The sequence below is a fragment of the Oncorhynchus mykiss genome, chromosome 3 (assembly GCF_057628025.1).
Source record: "Oncorhynchus mykiss isolate SJ-2025 chromosome 3, ASM5762802v1, whole genome shotgun sequence".
NCBI lineage: Eukaryota > Metazoa > Chordata > Actinopteri > Salmoniformes > Salmonidae > Oncorhynchus > Oncorhynchus mykiss.
In genome coordinates this window covers 28,497,229-28,512,855 of record NC_143024.1, presented here as the reverse complement: position 1 = coordinate 28,512,855, position 15,627 = coordinate 28,497,229, and the positions used below count along the sequence as shown (strand labels likewise).

Sequence of the window (15,627 nt, the reverse complement as noted above, 5' to 3'; positions counted from 1 at the left end):
ATTGGTAAGCAACTCTAGTGCAGATATGGCCTTGTTTTTTAGGTTATTGTCCTGCTGAAAGGTTCATTCATCTCCCAGTGTCTGGTGGAATGCAGACTGAACCAGATTTTCCTCAATGATTTTGCCTGTGATTAGCTACTTTCCTGAGAATTAGTGAAATTCCTGAGGGGTTTCTTTCCTCTCTGTTAACTGGGTTAGGAAGGACGCCTGTATCTTTGTAGTGACTTGGTGTATTGATACGCTATCCAAAGTGTTATTATATTATATTATATTATTACCATGCTCAAAGGGATATTCAATGTCTGTTTTTTTTAACCATCTACCAATAGGTGTCCTTCCTTGTGAGGCATTATAAAACCTACTTGATCTTTATGGTTGAATCTGTGTTTGAAATTCACTGCTCAATTGAGGGAGCTTACAGATAATTGTATGTGTGGGGTACAGATATGAGGTAGTCATTCAAAACTCATGTTAAACACTATTATCCATGCAACTTATTATCTGACTTTATAAGCAAATCTTTACTCCTGAACTTATTTAGGCTTGCCATAACAAAGGGGTTGAATACGTATTTCAGCTTTTCGAAAAGCATAATTAAACTTTGACATTAGGGGGTATTATAAATATGTGTGACAAAAATCTAAATTTCATCCATTTTAACTTCAGGCTGTAACACAACAAAATGTGGAAAAAGTTAAGGGATGTGACTTCTTTCTGAAGGCACTGTATATATCTGTGTTGTAATGGAGATCAAACCACTATGCACAAACTGAGTCTGGTGGTGAGAGTATAATGGAAAGAGCGAATGATTCATGTCTTATCTTGTTGATTTGCTAGTGTATTTGCTGTTATAGTGATGTGTCCTCTCAGGTCAAAATATCTCTCTTATTTCTTTCTCTCCAGGTTCGTCTGAAAGTCTGGGTCGACTGACACACACAATCATGGACAGATCACTGGACCGCTGAGTGCAATCTTCCTCTTTCTCCTCCTCCTTCCTCCTCCTCCTTCCTCCTCCTCCTCTTCCTCCTCCTCCTCCTCTTCTTCCTTCCTCCTCTTCCTCCTCCTCCTCTTCCTTCTCTTCCTCCTCCTCCTCTTCCCCCAGAGGCTTCAGTGAACACCCTGAAGGTCCCACCTGGTTGCCAGAAAATCAGTGAGACAGAAAGACAGATCGACGAGAGGTTACAAAAAAACAGAGGTTCCAGCAAACCCCCTCTGGTCTTTCTAATTCATTTGGTAACCATGACGACCACTCTTTTTTCCTCCTTACCTGGGCACCTGGTGAACCCCCAAGTCCCCCTGTCATCATCGTTGCTGCTTTTGCTGCTGTTACAACTGTTTAGTCAGTGCCCTGCTGCTCCCTCAGGGCCTGAGTCAGACACCTGCTCCACTCTGGTTCAGAGCAGATTCTTTGGCCACTTCCTGTCCTCCTCCACTTTCCCCACGGCACCCTGCTCCTGGACCCTGCAGAACCCAGACCCGCGCCGCTACACCATCTTTATCAAGGTAACCAAACCTACCTCCACAACGGACTGCATTCCCCGGCAGCTCCGCACATTCCAGTTTGACTCGTTTCTGGAGACCACGCGCACCTACCTGGGCATGGAGAGCTTCGACGAGGTGGTCAAGCTGTGTGACTCTTCATCCCCTGTGGCCTTTCTGGAGGCTGGGAAACAGTTCCTACAAATGAGGAAAGGGCCGCCCCGGGCCGGCGTGACGGTCACCACCCCTAACGCTAGCGAAGATGGGGAATTTAAGACAGAGTACCTGGTGGTGGGGAAGCGTAACCCCAGCATGGCAGCGTGTCAGATGCTGTGCCAGTGGCTGGAGGACTGCCTGGCATCCAGCACCTCTAACAGGCCCTGTGGCATCATGCAGACCCCCTGTCAGTGCTGGGAGCCCCCTCCTCCTCCACAGCTCAGCGAAGGAGATGGATGCTACAGGAACGGGTTCTATCTGGAGAACTGCCTACCCAGTGCCAATGAGAAGAGTGATACTGACAGCAACAGTGAGTGGAATAGTTCTCTGGTTTTAGTTATGGGAATTTGTGGAAATGTTTTGGCCAGCATGTGATGCCGTTTTGTCTATTGGAGGAGAGCTTGTAGGCGAGGCTTGTGGCTCACTTGGTCATCTTGTCTGTATAGCATGCCATTTCATGTTAAATGGGGGGCCTCTGTGGTCCAGGTCAATCAATAAATGTGTAGGGAGCCTCGTACTCTAACCTGTCACAATACAAATAAACAATTATTTTAAAGGAAAGAAAAGTAATTGACATAGCCACCTCCTTATAATTTCCGGACAATTTGAGGCAATTTGTGTTCAAATGACTATGCAGCATCCAAAAAAATGCTCTGGCTAGGTCACAGAAAGTAGAAAGGCCGTGAAAGATCAGTAGAATGACAGTAGCTAAAAGACAGAACAGAGATGGTATAGGGTTTCAGCTGATGGATTCTGAGCTGAATGACCTTGGCAGGTCGGCGCCGTGTCCTGTCTCTCTGTGGTTGGGAAGAGAGATACTGGATCGGCCTGAGGGAGGCTGGGACTGGGGAGGATGATCTGGGCGTGACATGGGATTGCTGCAGGAGGGATATGGAGGGAGGTAGAGATGGTCAGGGAAAGATGGAGAGAGGGGGAACTGGATGAATAGAGAAGGGAGACTGGGACTGGGGAAGAATGATCTATGTGTAATATGGGATAGCTTTAATGGCAGCTCAGAGCGGGGGGAGTGGGTGTGTGTGTGAGCTGGATACACAGTAGATGAACTTTAGATTATGGGGACTGTAGCTAGCTGGATTTCTGTGTATGGCTGCTCTGAGCAGGGGGCGATGCACAGGAGAGCGACTATAGGGGCTTGGATAAGGATATGGATCTGTAGTTGGTTAGATGTGTGATGGTGCTGTGTGATCCTGGCTCCCCTTCCCAAGCCTGGACCTGACAGACAGGTTGATAACTGAGAGCTCCATCCCTGAGGGAGACTAGGGCTACTGCCTGCCATTGGGTTGAACCCTCTTCTCCTTCTCCATCCGTCTTTCTCTTCTTCTCTCGCTCTCTGCATCACTTCCTCTTATCAGCCTCTGGTCTCTTCTAGGGCCGGGACAATGCCAGATTCGCGATACTTTAGTATGGAGGCAAGAAAACAAAAAATCAAAGCAGTTTTCACTTATTAAAGAAAACAGCCCTAATGTTGGAAACAAACATTAAGTTGTCATCCAGAGTCACTTGCATTTATTTTCCAATGTATAGCACACAATATTTGAAATACAGCAGGTTTTTAACTTACCAAAGAGTTAGGTTTGCTTCGTGTTTAAATTTTTTCCATAGGAAAAATATCACGATACTGGTATCATCACAACCCTAGTCTCTTCTTCTCAGAGCACCCAGCCCTCTCCCTCCCTCCACATCTCTTCCCTCCATCTTCCCCTCCATCCATCCATCCATCCTTCCTCTCTTTCTCTTCTCAATCACTTCAGCCTCTGGTCAAACCTCTCCCTCCCCATCCCTCCCTCAATCTCTCCCTCCCTCCCCCTACCCAGGCCTATAGGCTGATTCCAGGCTGATGGAGGAGACTCAGTCTTGCAGCCAGCCAAGCAGAGCTGATGTTGTGGGTAGTATCTCATGTCGTCTTCTCCCCCCTGTCTCTTCTCCTCTCTCTACAGCTAATGTTCCCTGTCACCAAGGCTCTCCTCTCCTCTTATCTCCTCTCCTCTATTCTCTCCGCAGCTAATGTTACCTGTCACCAAGGGTCTCCTTTCCTTTCCTTTCCTTTCCTTTCCTCTCCTCTCCTCTCTTCTCATCTCCTCTCCTCTCCACACAGGCTAGTTATCCTTTTTATGTCATCCAGATCATGGGGTGTGGTCTGGAGGTACATGCAACACAGACTTGGCTGGGTACATCTAGAAAGAGGGGAATTCTTCATATTATGAATCTCTTCCTACTCTTTTTCTTTCTTTCTTTCTCTCTCTTTCTCTCTGTCGCTATTTATTTATTTGTCTTTCTCAGTCTCTCTTTCTTTTTCTCTCTTTCTCTCTCTCAGAATAGCAGGGCCTCAAAGTGGTCAAAGTGAACTTTGATGATATTCCTATACCTCTCTGAGTGGCAATTCAACCCCCACTGAGCATGGGGAGACAGTCGATGGATGGATGGCTAGCTGGAAGGATGGATGGGTGGGTTAGTTGAGGATGAAGAGAGAGAAGAAAGGATAATGGATTCTGTGTGGGAATGGGCTGGAAGCCAGACTGGCTTGCTGTGCTGAGGAGGAGAGGAGCAATGAGCGGAGAGAAGAGGAGCATGAAATTATATGACTGTTGAAGGGTTTGGGAAGTGAGCGATTGAGACAGAGGCCTTCGTGGCCCTGTCTGTCTCTGAGGCCTCACTCAGCACACGATTAATGGATCCCGGTCTATCTCACCCTCCATCTTCCCTCCATCTCTCTCTTTGTCTCTCTCTCTCTCTCTCTCTCTATTGCTCACTCTTTCTATGGAGAGGAGAGGAGAGACGTCAGTTCCACACTTCCTCCCGTCCACACATCTATCCCTTTCACATGGAGCGCAGATGGCTGGAGTAGTCAGTTAGAGGTCAGGCAGTTGGAGAGCAGATGGCTGGAGTAGTCAGTTAGAGGTCAGGCAGTTGGAGAGCAGATGGCTGGAGTAGTCAGTTAGAGGTCAGGCAGTTGGAGAGCAGATGGCTGGAGTAGTCCGTTAGAGGTCAGGCAGTTGGAGAGCAGGCCGACACTGGTAGAAAGAGGAGGAAAAAGAGGAAGCGAAGGAGGCAGCTTTCATTTGAATGCTTAGCCTGTGTGTGTGTGTGTGTGTGTGTGTGTGTGTGTGTGTGTGTGTGTGTGTGTGTGTGTGTGTTGCACAGTGGGAAGACATCACGGAGCAGGAGAGGATTCATTTCTCACTTTACAGAGACAGCAGGGGAGGCAGTGACAAACTAAAGGAGGGATTTGAGAGACAAGGAGAGAAACAAAGAGAGAGGGAGAAGAGGGAAAGATTGGTGTGGGGACGTGAAATTGAGAAAATGGGAAGATGGGAGAAAGACAGAAATTTGACAAAAATGAGAGTAAGAGGAGTTCAAGGGGACTGGAAAGGAGGGAGGAGTAAAACATGTATTCATGACTTGCACTTTTCTTTATGGTGGTCAGATGTTAGCAGAATGCTGTCGTTAAGTAAGATGAATGTGTGTGGTAGTTCCCAGAGAGGACAGCTTCTTGTGCACACACACACACACACACACGCACATACACGCACACACACAGCTTAGATTTGAGGTTGCTAAACTAAGGGATATCAAACCACTGCTCCCAGAGGAGAGGGAGGAGAGTCTTATAGCAAGTCTAATGCATTAACACCTCTTCCCACACACACTATGCTACTTCTCTTGGTCTCTGTCTCTCTCCATCTCTCTCCAAAGAAACACTCTCTCTCCCTCTCTTGTTGGGCAGATAGTTGCATACACTGGTCCCTCGTGACAGAGAGTGGGTGGCTGACAGAGTGCTAAGATAGAAGCTGAAGTTTGTGGTGCATGTGTGTGGACACAAACATTTGACTCACTGGGGACATTTAGTTAGTTCCCACAAGGTTAATGTTATTTCTAGGGGTTTGGTGTTAGGGTTAGAATTAGTGTTAGGGTTAGAATTATATTAAGGTTTAGAGATAGGAGCTAGGGTTAGGGTTAGGAGCTAGGGTTAGGAGCTAGGGTTAGGAGCTAGGTTTAGTTTGTTGGTTGATGGAAAAAACAGGGACGCACACAGGAAGGCAGGAGAGAGAAGCTATGAACAGCAGATGAAAACGTGACTGTGGACTTTGTCCCAAGCAGAACACCGGGCGGATAGACCAACATTTCAAAGTCGCACATTAACTTAAGTCTGGTACTATCGAATGGAAGCATGCTATGCTAGTGAGCCGCTACTGACTGACAGACTGCATCCCGATTCAGAGCAGTACATGCAGCAGAACAATGGTGGTGGAATGTGGCTGGAGCCCAAGGTGAACCCTGGGACTTTGACAGTGAGCGGTCGGCGACGCAGCAGCTGGGGGATGAGGGTGAGCAGTCAGCCGTGGCAACGCAGCAGCTGGGGGATGAGGGTGAGCAGTCAGCAGTGGCGACGCAGCAGCTGGGGGATGAGGGTGAACAGTCAGCAGTGGCAACGCAGCAGCTGGGGGATGAGGGTGAACAGTCAGCAGTGGCGACGCAGCAGCTGGGTGATGAGGGTGAACAGTCAGCAGTGGCAACGCAGCAGCTGGGGGATGAGGGTGAACAGTCAGCCGTGGCGACGCAGCAGCTGGGGGATGAGGGTGAGCAGTCAGCCGTGGCGACGCAGCAGCTGGGGGATGAGGGTGAGCAGTCAGCAGTGGCAACGGAGCAGCTGGGGGATGAGGGTGAGCAGTCAGCCGTGGCGACGCAGCAGCTGGGGGATGAGGGTGAGCAGTCAGCAGTGGCAACGCAGCAGCTGGGGGATGAGGGTGAACAGTCAGCAGTGGCAACGCAGCAGCTGGGGGATGAGGGTGAGCAGTCAGCAGTGGCAACGCAGCAGCTGGGGGATGAGGGTGAACAGTCAGCAGTGGCAACGCAGCAGCTGGGGGATGAGGGTGAGCAGTCAGCCGTGGCGACGCAGCAGCTGGGGGATGAGGGTGAGCAGTCAGCAGTGGCAACGGAGCAGCTGGGGGATGAGGGTGAGCAGTCAGCCGTGGCGACGCAGCAGCTGGGGGATGAGGGTGAGCAGTCAGCAGTGGCAACGCAGCAGCTGGGGGATGAGGGTGAACAGTCAGCAGTGGCAACGCAGCAGCTGGGGGATGAGGGTGAGCAGTCAGCAGTGGCAACGCAGCAGCTGGGGGATGAGGGTGAACAGTCAGCAGTGGCAGGGAAGCAGCTGGGGGATGAGGGTGAGCAGCCAGCAGTGGTGACGCAGCAGCTGGGGGATGAGGGTGAGCAGTCAGCAGTGGCGACGCAGCAGCTGGGGGATGAGGGTGAGCAGTCAGCAGTGGCAACGCAGCAGCTGGGGGATGAGGGTGAACAGTCAGCAGTGGCAACGCAGCAGCTGGGGATGAGGGTGAGCAGCAAGCAGTGGCGACGCAGCAGCTGGGGGATGAGGGTGAGCAGTCAGCAGTGGCGACGCAGCAGCTGGGGGATGAGGGTGAGCAGCCAGCAGTGGCAACGCAGCAGCTGGGGGATGAGGGTGAGCAGTCAGCAGTGGCAACGCAGCAGCTGGGGGATGAGGGTGAACAGTCAGCAGTGGCAACGCAGCAGCTGGGGGATGAGGGTGAGCAGCCAGCAGTGGTGACGCAGCAGCTGGGGGATGAGGGTGAGCAGTCAGCAGTGGCGACGCAGCAGCTGGGGGATGAGGGTGAGCAGTCAGCAGTGGCAACGCAGCAGCTGGGGGATGAGGGTGAACAGTCAGCAGTGGCAACGCAGCAGCTGGGGGATGAGGGTGAGCAGCAAGCAGTGGCGACGCAGCAGCTGGGGGATGAGGGTGAGCAGCCAGCAGTGGCAACGCAGCAGCTGGGGGATGAGGGTGAGCAGTCAGCAGTGGCAACGCAGCAGCTGGGGGATGAGGGTGAACAGTCAGCAGTGGCAACGCAGCAGCTGGGGGATGAGGGTGAGCAGCCAGCAGTGGTGACGCAGCAGCTGGGGGATGAGGGTGAACAGTCAGCAGTGGCAACGCAGCAGCTGGGGGATGAGGGTGAGCAGCCAGCAGTGGTGACGCAGCAGCTGGGGGATGAGGGTGAGCAGTCAGCAGTGGCGACGCAGCAGCTGGGGGATGAGGGTGAACAGTCAGCAGTGGCAACGCAGCAGCTGGGGGATGAGGGTGAGCAGCCAGCAGTGGTGACGCAGCAGCTGGGGGATGAGGGTGAACAGTCAGCAGTGGCAACGCAGCAGCTGGGGGATGAGGGTGAGCAGCCAGCAGTGGTGACGCAGCAGCTGGGGGATGAGGGTGAGCAGCCAGCAGTGGCGACGCAGCAGCTGGGGGATGAGGGTGAGCAGTCGGCGGCAGCGGCGGTGGTGGTGCAGCCAACCAGTCAGAGAGGTGGGGAAGCACGGTGGGAACCGAGGGAGCAAGGCTGCGTCAAGGGGACTTCAATGGTCAGCGAGAGTGATGAGGTCGACGGTCAGTCGTCCACTATTGAAGCTCGGGGGCCTGCCCGGAGCGAGTTGAAAAATATGGCATTTTGACCGAATATGAAGGCGTCGTTCTGGGTAAAAACCCTTCAGTGAAATGCATTGACGATAGTCGCTCCAGTCTTTCCTGAATACGGGAATTCCTCCACATTATGTCAGAGGGCAAGGCAGATGAAGGACTGGGTTCCCTGGCTAATTACAAACATGTGTCTGAGTTGTATAGCCTATGTGAAGACCGTGGTTTGGCACCATCCACGTTAAAAATCTATCAGGCCGATGTTCAAAGTGTTCTGAAGTATCTTCTGCAGTTCAGACCAAAGAGTCTGTGGGCTAAAGCCGGTGGAATTAGAAAGGTGTTACTCTGCTTGGCAAAGATGGATTGGGATTTGGGGCAGACCCAGGCATCTCACAGGGAACATTTTTGCAACCTCTGAAGAGACGAGGTGCTCAGAGCTGAGGAGTTAAGCCGGTTTGTCGAGATAAGTATTCAGGCTATTCCTTCGGTTCTCAATAGACTGGAAGTCCGAGCCACCTGCTCTGACAGGCGTAGGTTTGCGGCTCTCATAACTAGCCCTTTGGTCATATTTAATGGCACTAGGCGATCCCGGTCACCATGTTCAGTGAGAAGGATTTTATGGAAGTAACCAAGGAAAGTGGGGGTTACCCGCTGTTCGTTGCAAGCCACAAAACGAACTATAGCTTCTGGGAGTGTAGAATTGTGATGTCGGAGGAGGAATACACTTGGCTTAAATGCTTCCATCAGATCAGGCCTCATCTGAGTGGCATCACCTCAGACACAGAGCCGTTCTTTTTCACGTCCTGCGGGAAAATGTACGATAATCTTGGGGAGTATGTGGCCCAGATATTTGCTGATTTCGGCATTGGAAGTAAAGGGACCTTCGGTGCACTTCGACAAAGCGTTGCTACAGTGAACTTTAATCCAGGGTCGGTTACATATGTGTCACTCCCTGGCGACGCAGGCATGGTATTACTGGGACTATAATTTGCCTCATAATGCCAGCCAGACACGGTCACTAATTGAGGGACAAATCAATCCATGATTCACTGATAAATAAAGTACATTTCTTTGAAATTCACCCTTGTCTTTGTGTGTCATTTGGTCATGGTTGAGAATGTATGGAGACCTGGCGGTCTGAAGGGACAGGGTGTTAAATGGTACCAGGTGGACCGAGTTGAAGTGACAGGCCGAGAGAGAGGGCAGGCGGGCAGGCGGGCAGGCAGGGCAGAGAGAGTAGGACAAGAGGCATGGAGGTCTGTAGTTAGCCTGTAGAGGCTCGACACCTGGTAACCCGTTAAATCACCAGGTGCACGGCTGGACATAGTCTGTGGAGCGAATGCTGGACTTAGTCATTTTTCAGCAGAGCTCTGTCATTGAATTACATAGGGTTCCCAGGTGATGATGGTTGAAAACGGCTAAAACAACCAGTGGAGCCCCTTAGTTGGCTTGACCTGGGTGGGTCAAAAGCCATTAAAAAAACATTTTAAAATGTGCACCTAGTAACCTGTTCAATTCCCAGGTGCACGGCTGGAATGTGTACTTAGAATTTTTTTCGTCCATTCTTCTTATTTTTCAGAAAATGATAAAAAAAATACTTCCAGAGGGGTTAAAGGTCCCAAATTTGGACTGGTACCCTCTCTCATCATGGGCTAGGAGCTACGGTTAGGAGCTATGGTAAGGAGCTAGGTTAAGTTTTAGGGATAGGGTTAGGAGCTAGGGTTAGGAGCTAGGGTTAGTTTTAGGGTTAGGGTTAGGAGCTAGGGTTAGGTTTAGGGTAAGGGTTAGGTTTTTGGGTTAAGGTTAGAGTTAGGGTTAGGGTTAGGGTAAATAGGATTTTGAATGTGACTGAATTGCGTGTCCCCACAAGGTTAGCTATAAAAGACTGTGTGTTTGCGTGCCTGAATGTGTGTCTGGTGTGTTTATGTTTGTGTGTGTGATATATCCCTGGTGTGTGTGTGTGACATGTAGCCTAGTGTGTGTGTTGTGTAGCCTAGTGTTAGCCACCGGGTGTCTGTGTGGGTTGGAGCAGGCCAGACTGTGGAGTAAGACTGTACTCTGTTTGACATCCCGGGGCTAACGCAATGCTACAGTACAATAGCTAAACCTGCAGAGAGAGTGTGACAGTCTTGTATAGGAAATCTACTACTGTCATATCTTATAGAGCCCAGCTGTTCTACACTCAGTTTTAAGTGGGAGCCCTTTTTTAAAAATAATATACCTTCACTGAAACACACATTTTCAAAATGAATCTTCCTATCTCTCCCTCTTCTGTCTGAGTAGTTGTTCTAGTGAAAATGTTGAGGGATGGTGTCTCCTCTCCTCTCCTCTCCTCTCCTCTCCTCTCCTCTCCTCTCCTCTCACAGCTCCCTGCCAACAGATCTACTACCTCAGGTCCCTCTAAGGCTTTATTAAAAATGCATATTTTAATTAAGCAATTTTACTGCCAAATCAGCAGTTGCTACATCAATTTAATGATCAATTAATGGTATGTACCCATTGATTCTTCAAGAAAATAACTTATACATGCCTCATGAGCTTAGTTCAACTGTTGTACCCCATCAGAACCCCAAATACGAGCTTGTTTTAATCCAGTGTTTGTAAACAACGTAAAGGTAAACACACACTGTATAGCCTCGAAACATGGTTAAAACTAAAACGTTAATATCATTGATGGTCTGTGCTTGCATCCATGGCTCTGTCTATTTGAGAGTGGTTACATTTCTCCAGCCCCATCCCTCAGCTTTTCACAGAAACAGGGGCAGGGAGCTGGCTTTGTAATTGTTTCTATTGCTGATTGCTGCTTTAATGCGTGAAGATAAAGGATCGGCTCCAGTTTTTGGCTGGTGAGCATACGGACGTGTGTGTGTGTGTGTCTGCACAGTTACTGTGCGTAACTGTAACTGTGTGACTGTGTGGATAATGGTTAGCATTGGACTGTGTGTGTCTGTGTGCGTGTAGGTGTGCATGTGTGCGTGAAACCTACTGCACTGCTCCAGGAATTCCTTGTTGCTCTGACAGATAACTCGTCACTGCTTACAACTGACGCACCTCCCACTCTCCCCGTCTTTCACTCTCACACCTCCACCTTTCTCTCTCTCTCTCTCTCTCTCTCTCTCTCTCTCCCTCTCTCTCTTACTTTCTTTCTTTTGCTCTTCCTCTCTCACTCTCTCTCTCTCTCCTTCACTCTCTTTCACACTCTTGGCAATTCTTCATGCTGTGATCTGTAGTCTTTCATTTTCTTCATTTCATTGGTTTCTTTTCAGTGCTGTTGGTCTGTATGTCTCTGTGTGGGTGTGTATGTGTGTATATGTGTATGTATGTGTGTGTGTGTGTGTGTGTGTGTGGTGTGTGTGTTCTCTCCCTTAAGCCACCTTGGGATCTGATACGAGCTGTAGCAGGGCTTTAAATGCTAGACTGAGGCTCTCTCTGTCTTTCTTCAGATTTGATGAGAGGGAGAATGAAGATGAATGTCCTCTGATCAGGCAGCAGTGTACAGTTTACTGCCGCCGTGCGCCCAAAGGCACTGCAAAATGTCATCGTGTGTGTGTGTGCCTTTGTCTCTCAATGTGTGTCCTCATAAAGGTTTGTGTGTGTACGCCTGGGTGCCTATGTGTGTCTGCTAAGAGAGTGTTCTAGTGCATGTGTGTGTTTGTGTGTGAGAGTGTGTGTCTCTGTGCCCTTGTTAGGGATGAAGCAGTAGCTCAGTGGGATGTACTGGCTTTTTTTTCGCTCTTTTCTCGTTGGTGATATACCCAGGAATGACAAGCAGGGGTGGTATCCTGTCACAGCGCCCACCTCCCACACACACACACACACACACACACACACACACACACACACTCTCTGTCTGGTCAGAGCCTGGCAGGCCCAGGAGAAGAGCTCATTAGCACAGACATGTCACGTGTGCTCTTCCAAACCAAAGCAGATCCACACACAAATCCTAAACCATGCACACACACACACACACACACACACAAATCCACAACCATACACGTACACACACACAAACAAACCCACAACCACACGCACACACACAGGCTCCAGGGCCCCCTCTCTCCAGCCCACCACTCTGGCAGGGGGAGATAGGACCTGAGGTTTGCCCTGACCCCCCCCCCCCCCTTCCCTCCTCATCCTCATCCACCTCCTCCTTCTCTTTCTCTATCCTTCCATCCCTCTCTTTCTCTGTGAGTCACAATGCCATCCCACGCTGTGTGGGGAGAGAAGGGCTTCAGATGTATGAGAGTATTACAGAGCGTGGTGAGAATCTACCACAGTGCACTCTGTGCTAGGAGTGTGTGTGTATGTGTGTGTGTTTCTCTCACTCTCTACACGTCCTACAGGGCAGGAGTCCAGTAGTAGCTGTCCTTGGTTTTTTAAATAGGTAACCATTCCTTTAGAACATGGAAATGAAGCAGTGTATTGTAATGTCCTTGGTTGGTAACTGTGAGACAGTAGGAGGGAGAATGACGACAGTGACACTTTCATTAGAAGAGGTACCTGGTGGGCTCCAGAACGAGTTACAGAGACCGGAGGAGGATGAGGAGAAGAGGAGGAGGAATGAGGATTTCAGTGGTGGGGATTGTTTTAAGTCCCATAAAACCCTCTAGCTCTGCACACTACACATGCACACACACGCACACACACACACACACACACACACACACACACACACACACACACACACACACACACACACACACACACACACTGCCCAGGAGAAAATGGAGGGGGGTGAGGGGGTGGGCAGTTTACTCACCATAGAGGAAATAGATACAGAGGCCCTGGCCGTAACCATAGGAACACATTAGCCTGACACCCTGCACATCGAGGACGACTTGTAAGTAACAACCTGTAAACAACCTCCAGCTGGAGTCAAACTGTTTCTCTCTTATTGAGTTAAGGTCAAATCATCTGCTGCTTTTCTTGCTTTCCAACATTTCTCATCTCAGACACAAACAAGATGAAAACAAACATTTTCTAGATTAATTCAGAACCAAGGAAAATGTATTGTTTTCAAAACTAAAGTGTTTATTATTGACAGACAAACAAGTTTGTGTGTGTGTGCGTGCATGTGTGCATTTCTGTGCACATGTGTGTCTGTCCGTGCGTATTCGTGCTCCTATATTTTCGCCCACAACGATTTGCTAGCCCCTTATCAGAGCAGGTGTTCCTGCTTGAAGATGGATGTGTCTAGAGAAAATAAGCAAAGCCTGGTAACTTCTCTAGCTCTCTCCCTCTCCGTCTCCCTGTCTGTCTGTCAGTCTGATAGAGAAAGTAGAATAGCCGCCATTTGATCCCTACCAGTCAAAGGACCTTTTGAGCTTTTTCTTATCGCACCCTCTGAAGTGAAGCATCCATCATCCGAATTGAAGTGTCTGCCTGACTGACCTGCACCTGAGAGCATACAGCCCCTCCACCTGATAAGTATTTATAGACAATAGGTCCATTCAGCCGGACTAATGGGAAGGTAAAGGCTGGAGCTGGGCTCACAGGTTATATTAGGGCTTTAAAGGGATGTTGTGGTTTAAAGGGATGTTGTGGTTTAAAGGGATGTGTTAGGTTGATGGTTAGAGGAGGTTCTGTTTTGTGTTGTAGAGGTTGGAGCTGGTAACTGTCAGGGTGTGGCATGGTGGGGCAGATGTTGGGGTAAATTCCTTTTATATTCAGAGATTTATTCAGGAAATGAATTCAAATTCCAATTTGAAAATGGAAAATAACTATTTATTTTTAATGAGGATTTTTCCATTGTTGAATAGGAATTTCAATTCCTTTCCTGAACAGAAAAGCGATTCCAAACGTAGTTGTTGAGTACAGTATGTTGGTTAAAGTTATCAGGGGTACAGGACTAAATAAGTTGGAACGGAAGCACATGAGGGTTAGAGGGGACATGGGGTTAATTCCACCATTGACCTGGTAGGTGTTAAGGTTGGGAGCTGGAACTGAACGATAGGGGGTTAGAGAGGGTAGGGGGTAATGACTTCAGAAGGTTGAGGATGGAAACTGAAGGATAGGGGGTTAGATAGGCTAGGGGGTAATGACAGAGGGTTGAGGATGGAAACTGAAGGATAGGGGGTTAGATAGGGTAGGGGGTAATGACAGAGGGTTGAGGATGGGAACTGAAGGATAGGGGGTTAGATAGGGTAGGGGGTAATGACATCAGAGGGTTGAGGATGGAAACTGAAGGACAGGGGGTTAGATAGGCTAGGGGGTAATGACAGAGGGTTGAGGATGGAAACTGAAGGATAGGGGGTTAGACAGGGTAGGGGGTAATGACAGAGGGTTGAGGATGGAAACTGAAGGATGGGGGTTAGACAGGGTAGGGGGTAATGACAGAGGGTTGAGGATGGAAACTGAAGGATAGGGGGTTAGACAGGGTAGGGGGTAATGACAGAGGGTTGAGGATGGAAACTGAAGGACAGGGGGTTAGAGAGGGTAAGGGGTCATTTACATTTTTATTTTTTATTTGACCTTTATTTAACTAGGCAAGTCAGTTAAGAAAAAAGTATTATTGTCAATGACGGCCTATCTGCCTTGTTCAGGGGCAGAACGACAGATTTGTACCTTGTCAGCTCGGGGATTCGCTCTTGCAATCTTTCGGTTACAAGTCCAACGCTCTAACCACTAGGCTACCTGCCGCCCCTGCCGTAATGACACCAGAGGATTGAGGATGGGTACTGAAGTGCATGGAGTATAATGTCACTACCAAACTGGTAAGGGTGTTGATGTTGTGCTGGGAGGTTTGAAGTTGGAACTGAAGAATAGGAATGTTAGATGGGGTTAGAGGGAATAGGCGGTAATGTCACCATAGACCGGGTAGGGCTGTTGATATATATATATATGGGAGGACACCTGAGTTTAAGCTTCCTGGCCCCAGAGGGAGAGGAGGGAGGGAGAGGGATCGATAGGATGGGATTGTGTGAGTGTTGCTGTTCAAATATTTATCCAGAGCAGGATACTGAATGACTGACTGTAGGCACTGGATTATACCTGCTGGATGCAGCCTATAGCACTGTCTGAATGAACACAAACGGATGGAGAGAGAGAGGGAAGGAGAGAGCGAGGGAAAAAGGGAGGGAGAGAGGGTGAAGGAGAGGGTAGGAAAAAGGGAAAGAGAAAGAGATAGAGAAGAAGAAAAGAAGAGAGAGAGAGAGAGAGAGAACGAGGAAGAAGGACAAATTGTAATGTTGTCATGGCTTTGCAGAATGTTGTCTTAGTATCATTGACCTTTATGTCATTGATGGTGAATGGGTGTTATTTACATGTGGTCGGGGTAATTACTCGTTTAAGGGAAAATACACAGGTTGTTCTCACTGTCTCTCTATCTCTTCATGTATTAATTTTCAATGATGTGTGCTCTCATGTGCGGACAAAGACAATGTAGAACATCTAGCAAACTTTACACATGAACTATCATACAGTATATTCCCCTCTCTCTCCCTCCTTATCTCTCTGTCGCCTTCCTTTTTCCTCATCCCCTACCACCCTCTCTCTCC

General features: G+C 49.1%; 1 protein-coding gene across 15 annotated transcripts in view; it reads left to right on the top strand.

Annotated features, from left to right (window-relative positions):
- The window catches only part of LOC110503762 (adhesion G protein-coupled receptor B1), a 111,076-nt gene that overhangs the window by 42,568 nt on the left and 52,881 nt on the right, over positions 1–15,627 (top strand). For all 15 annotated transcript variants that reach the window (XM_090230694.1, XM_036970575.2, XM_090230687.1 and 12 more), the window contains one exon: positions 904–2,005. In XM_090230694.1, the coding sequence (XP_090086820.1) occupies positions 1,240–2,005 (766 nt within the window). In that variant the 5' untranslated portion in view covers positions 904–1,239. The remainder of the gene's footprint in view (positions 1–903; positions 2,006–15,627) is intronic.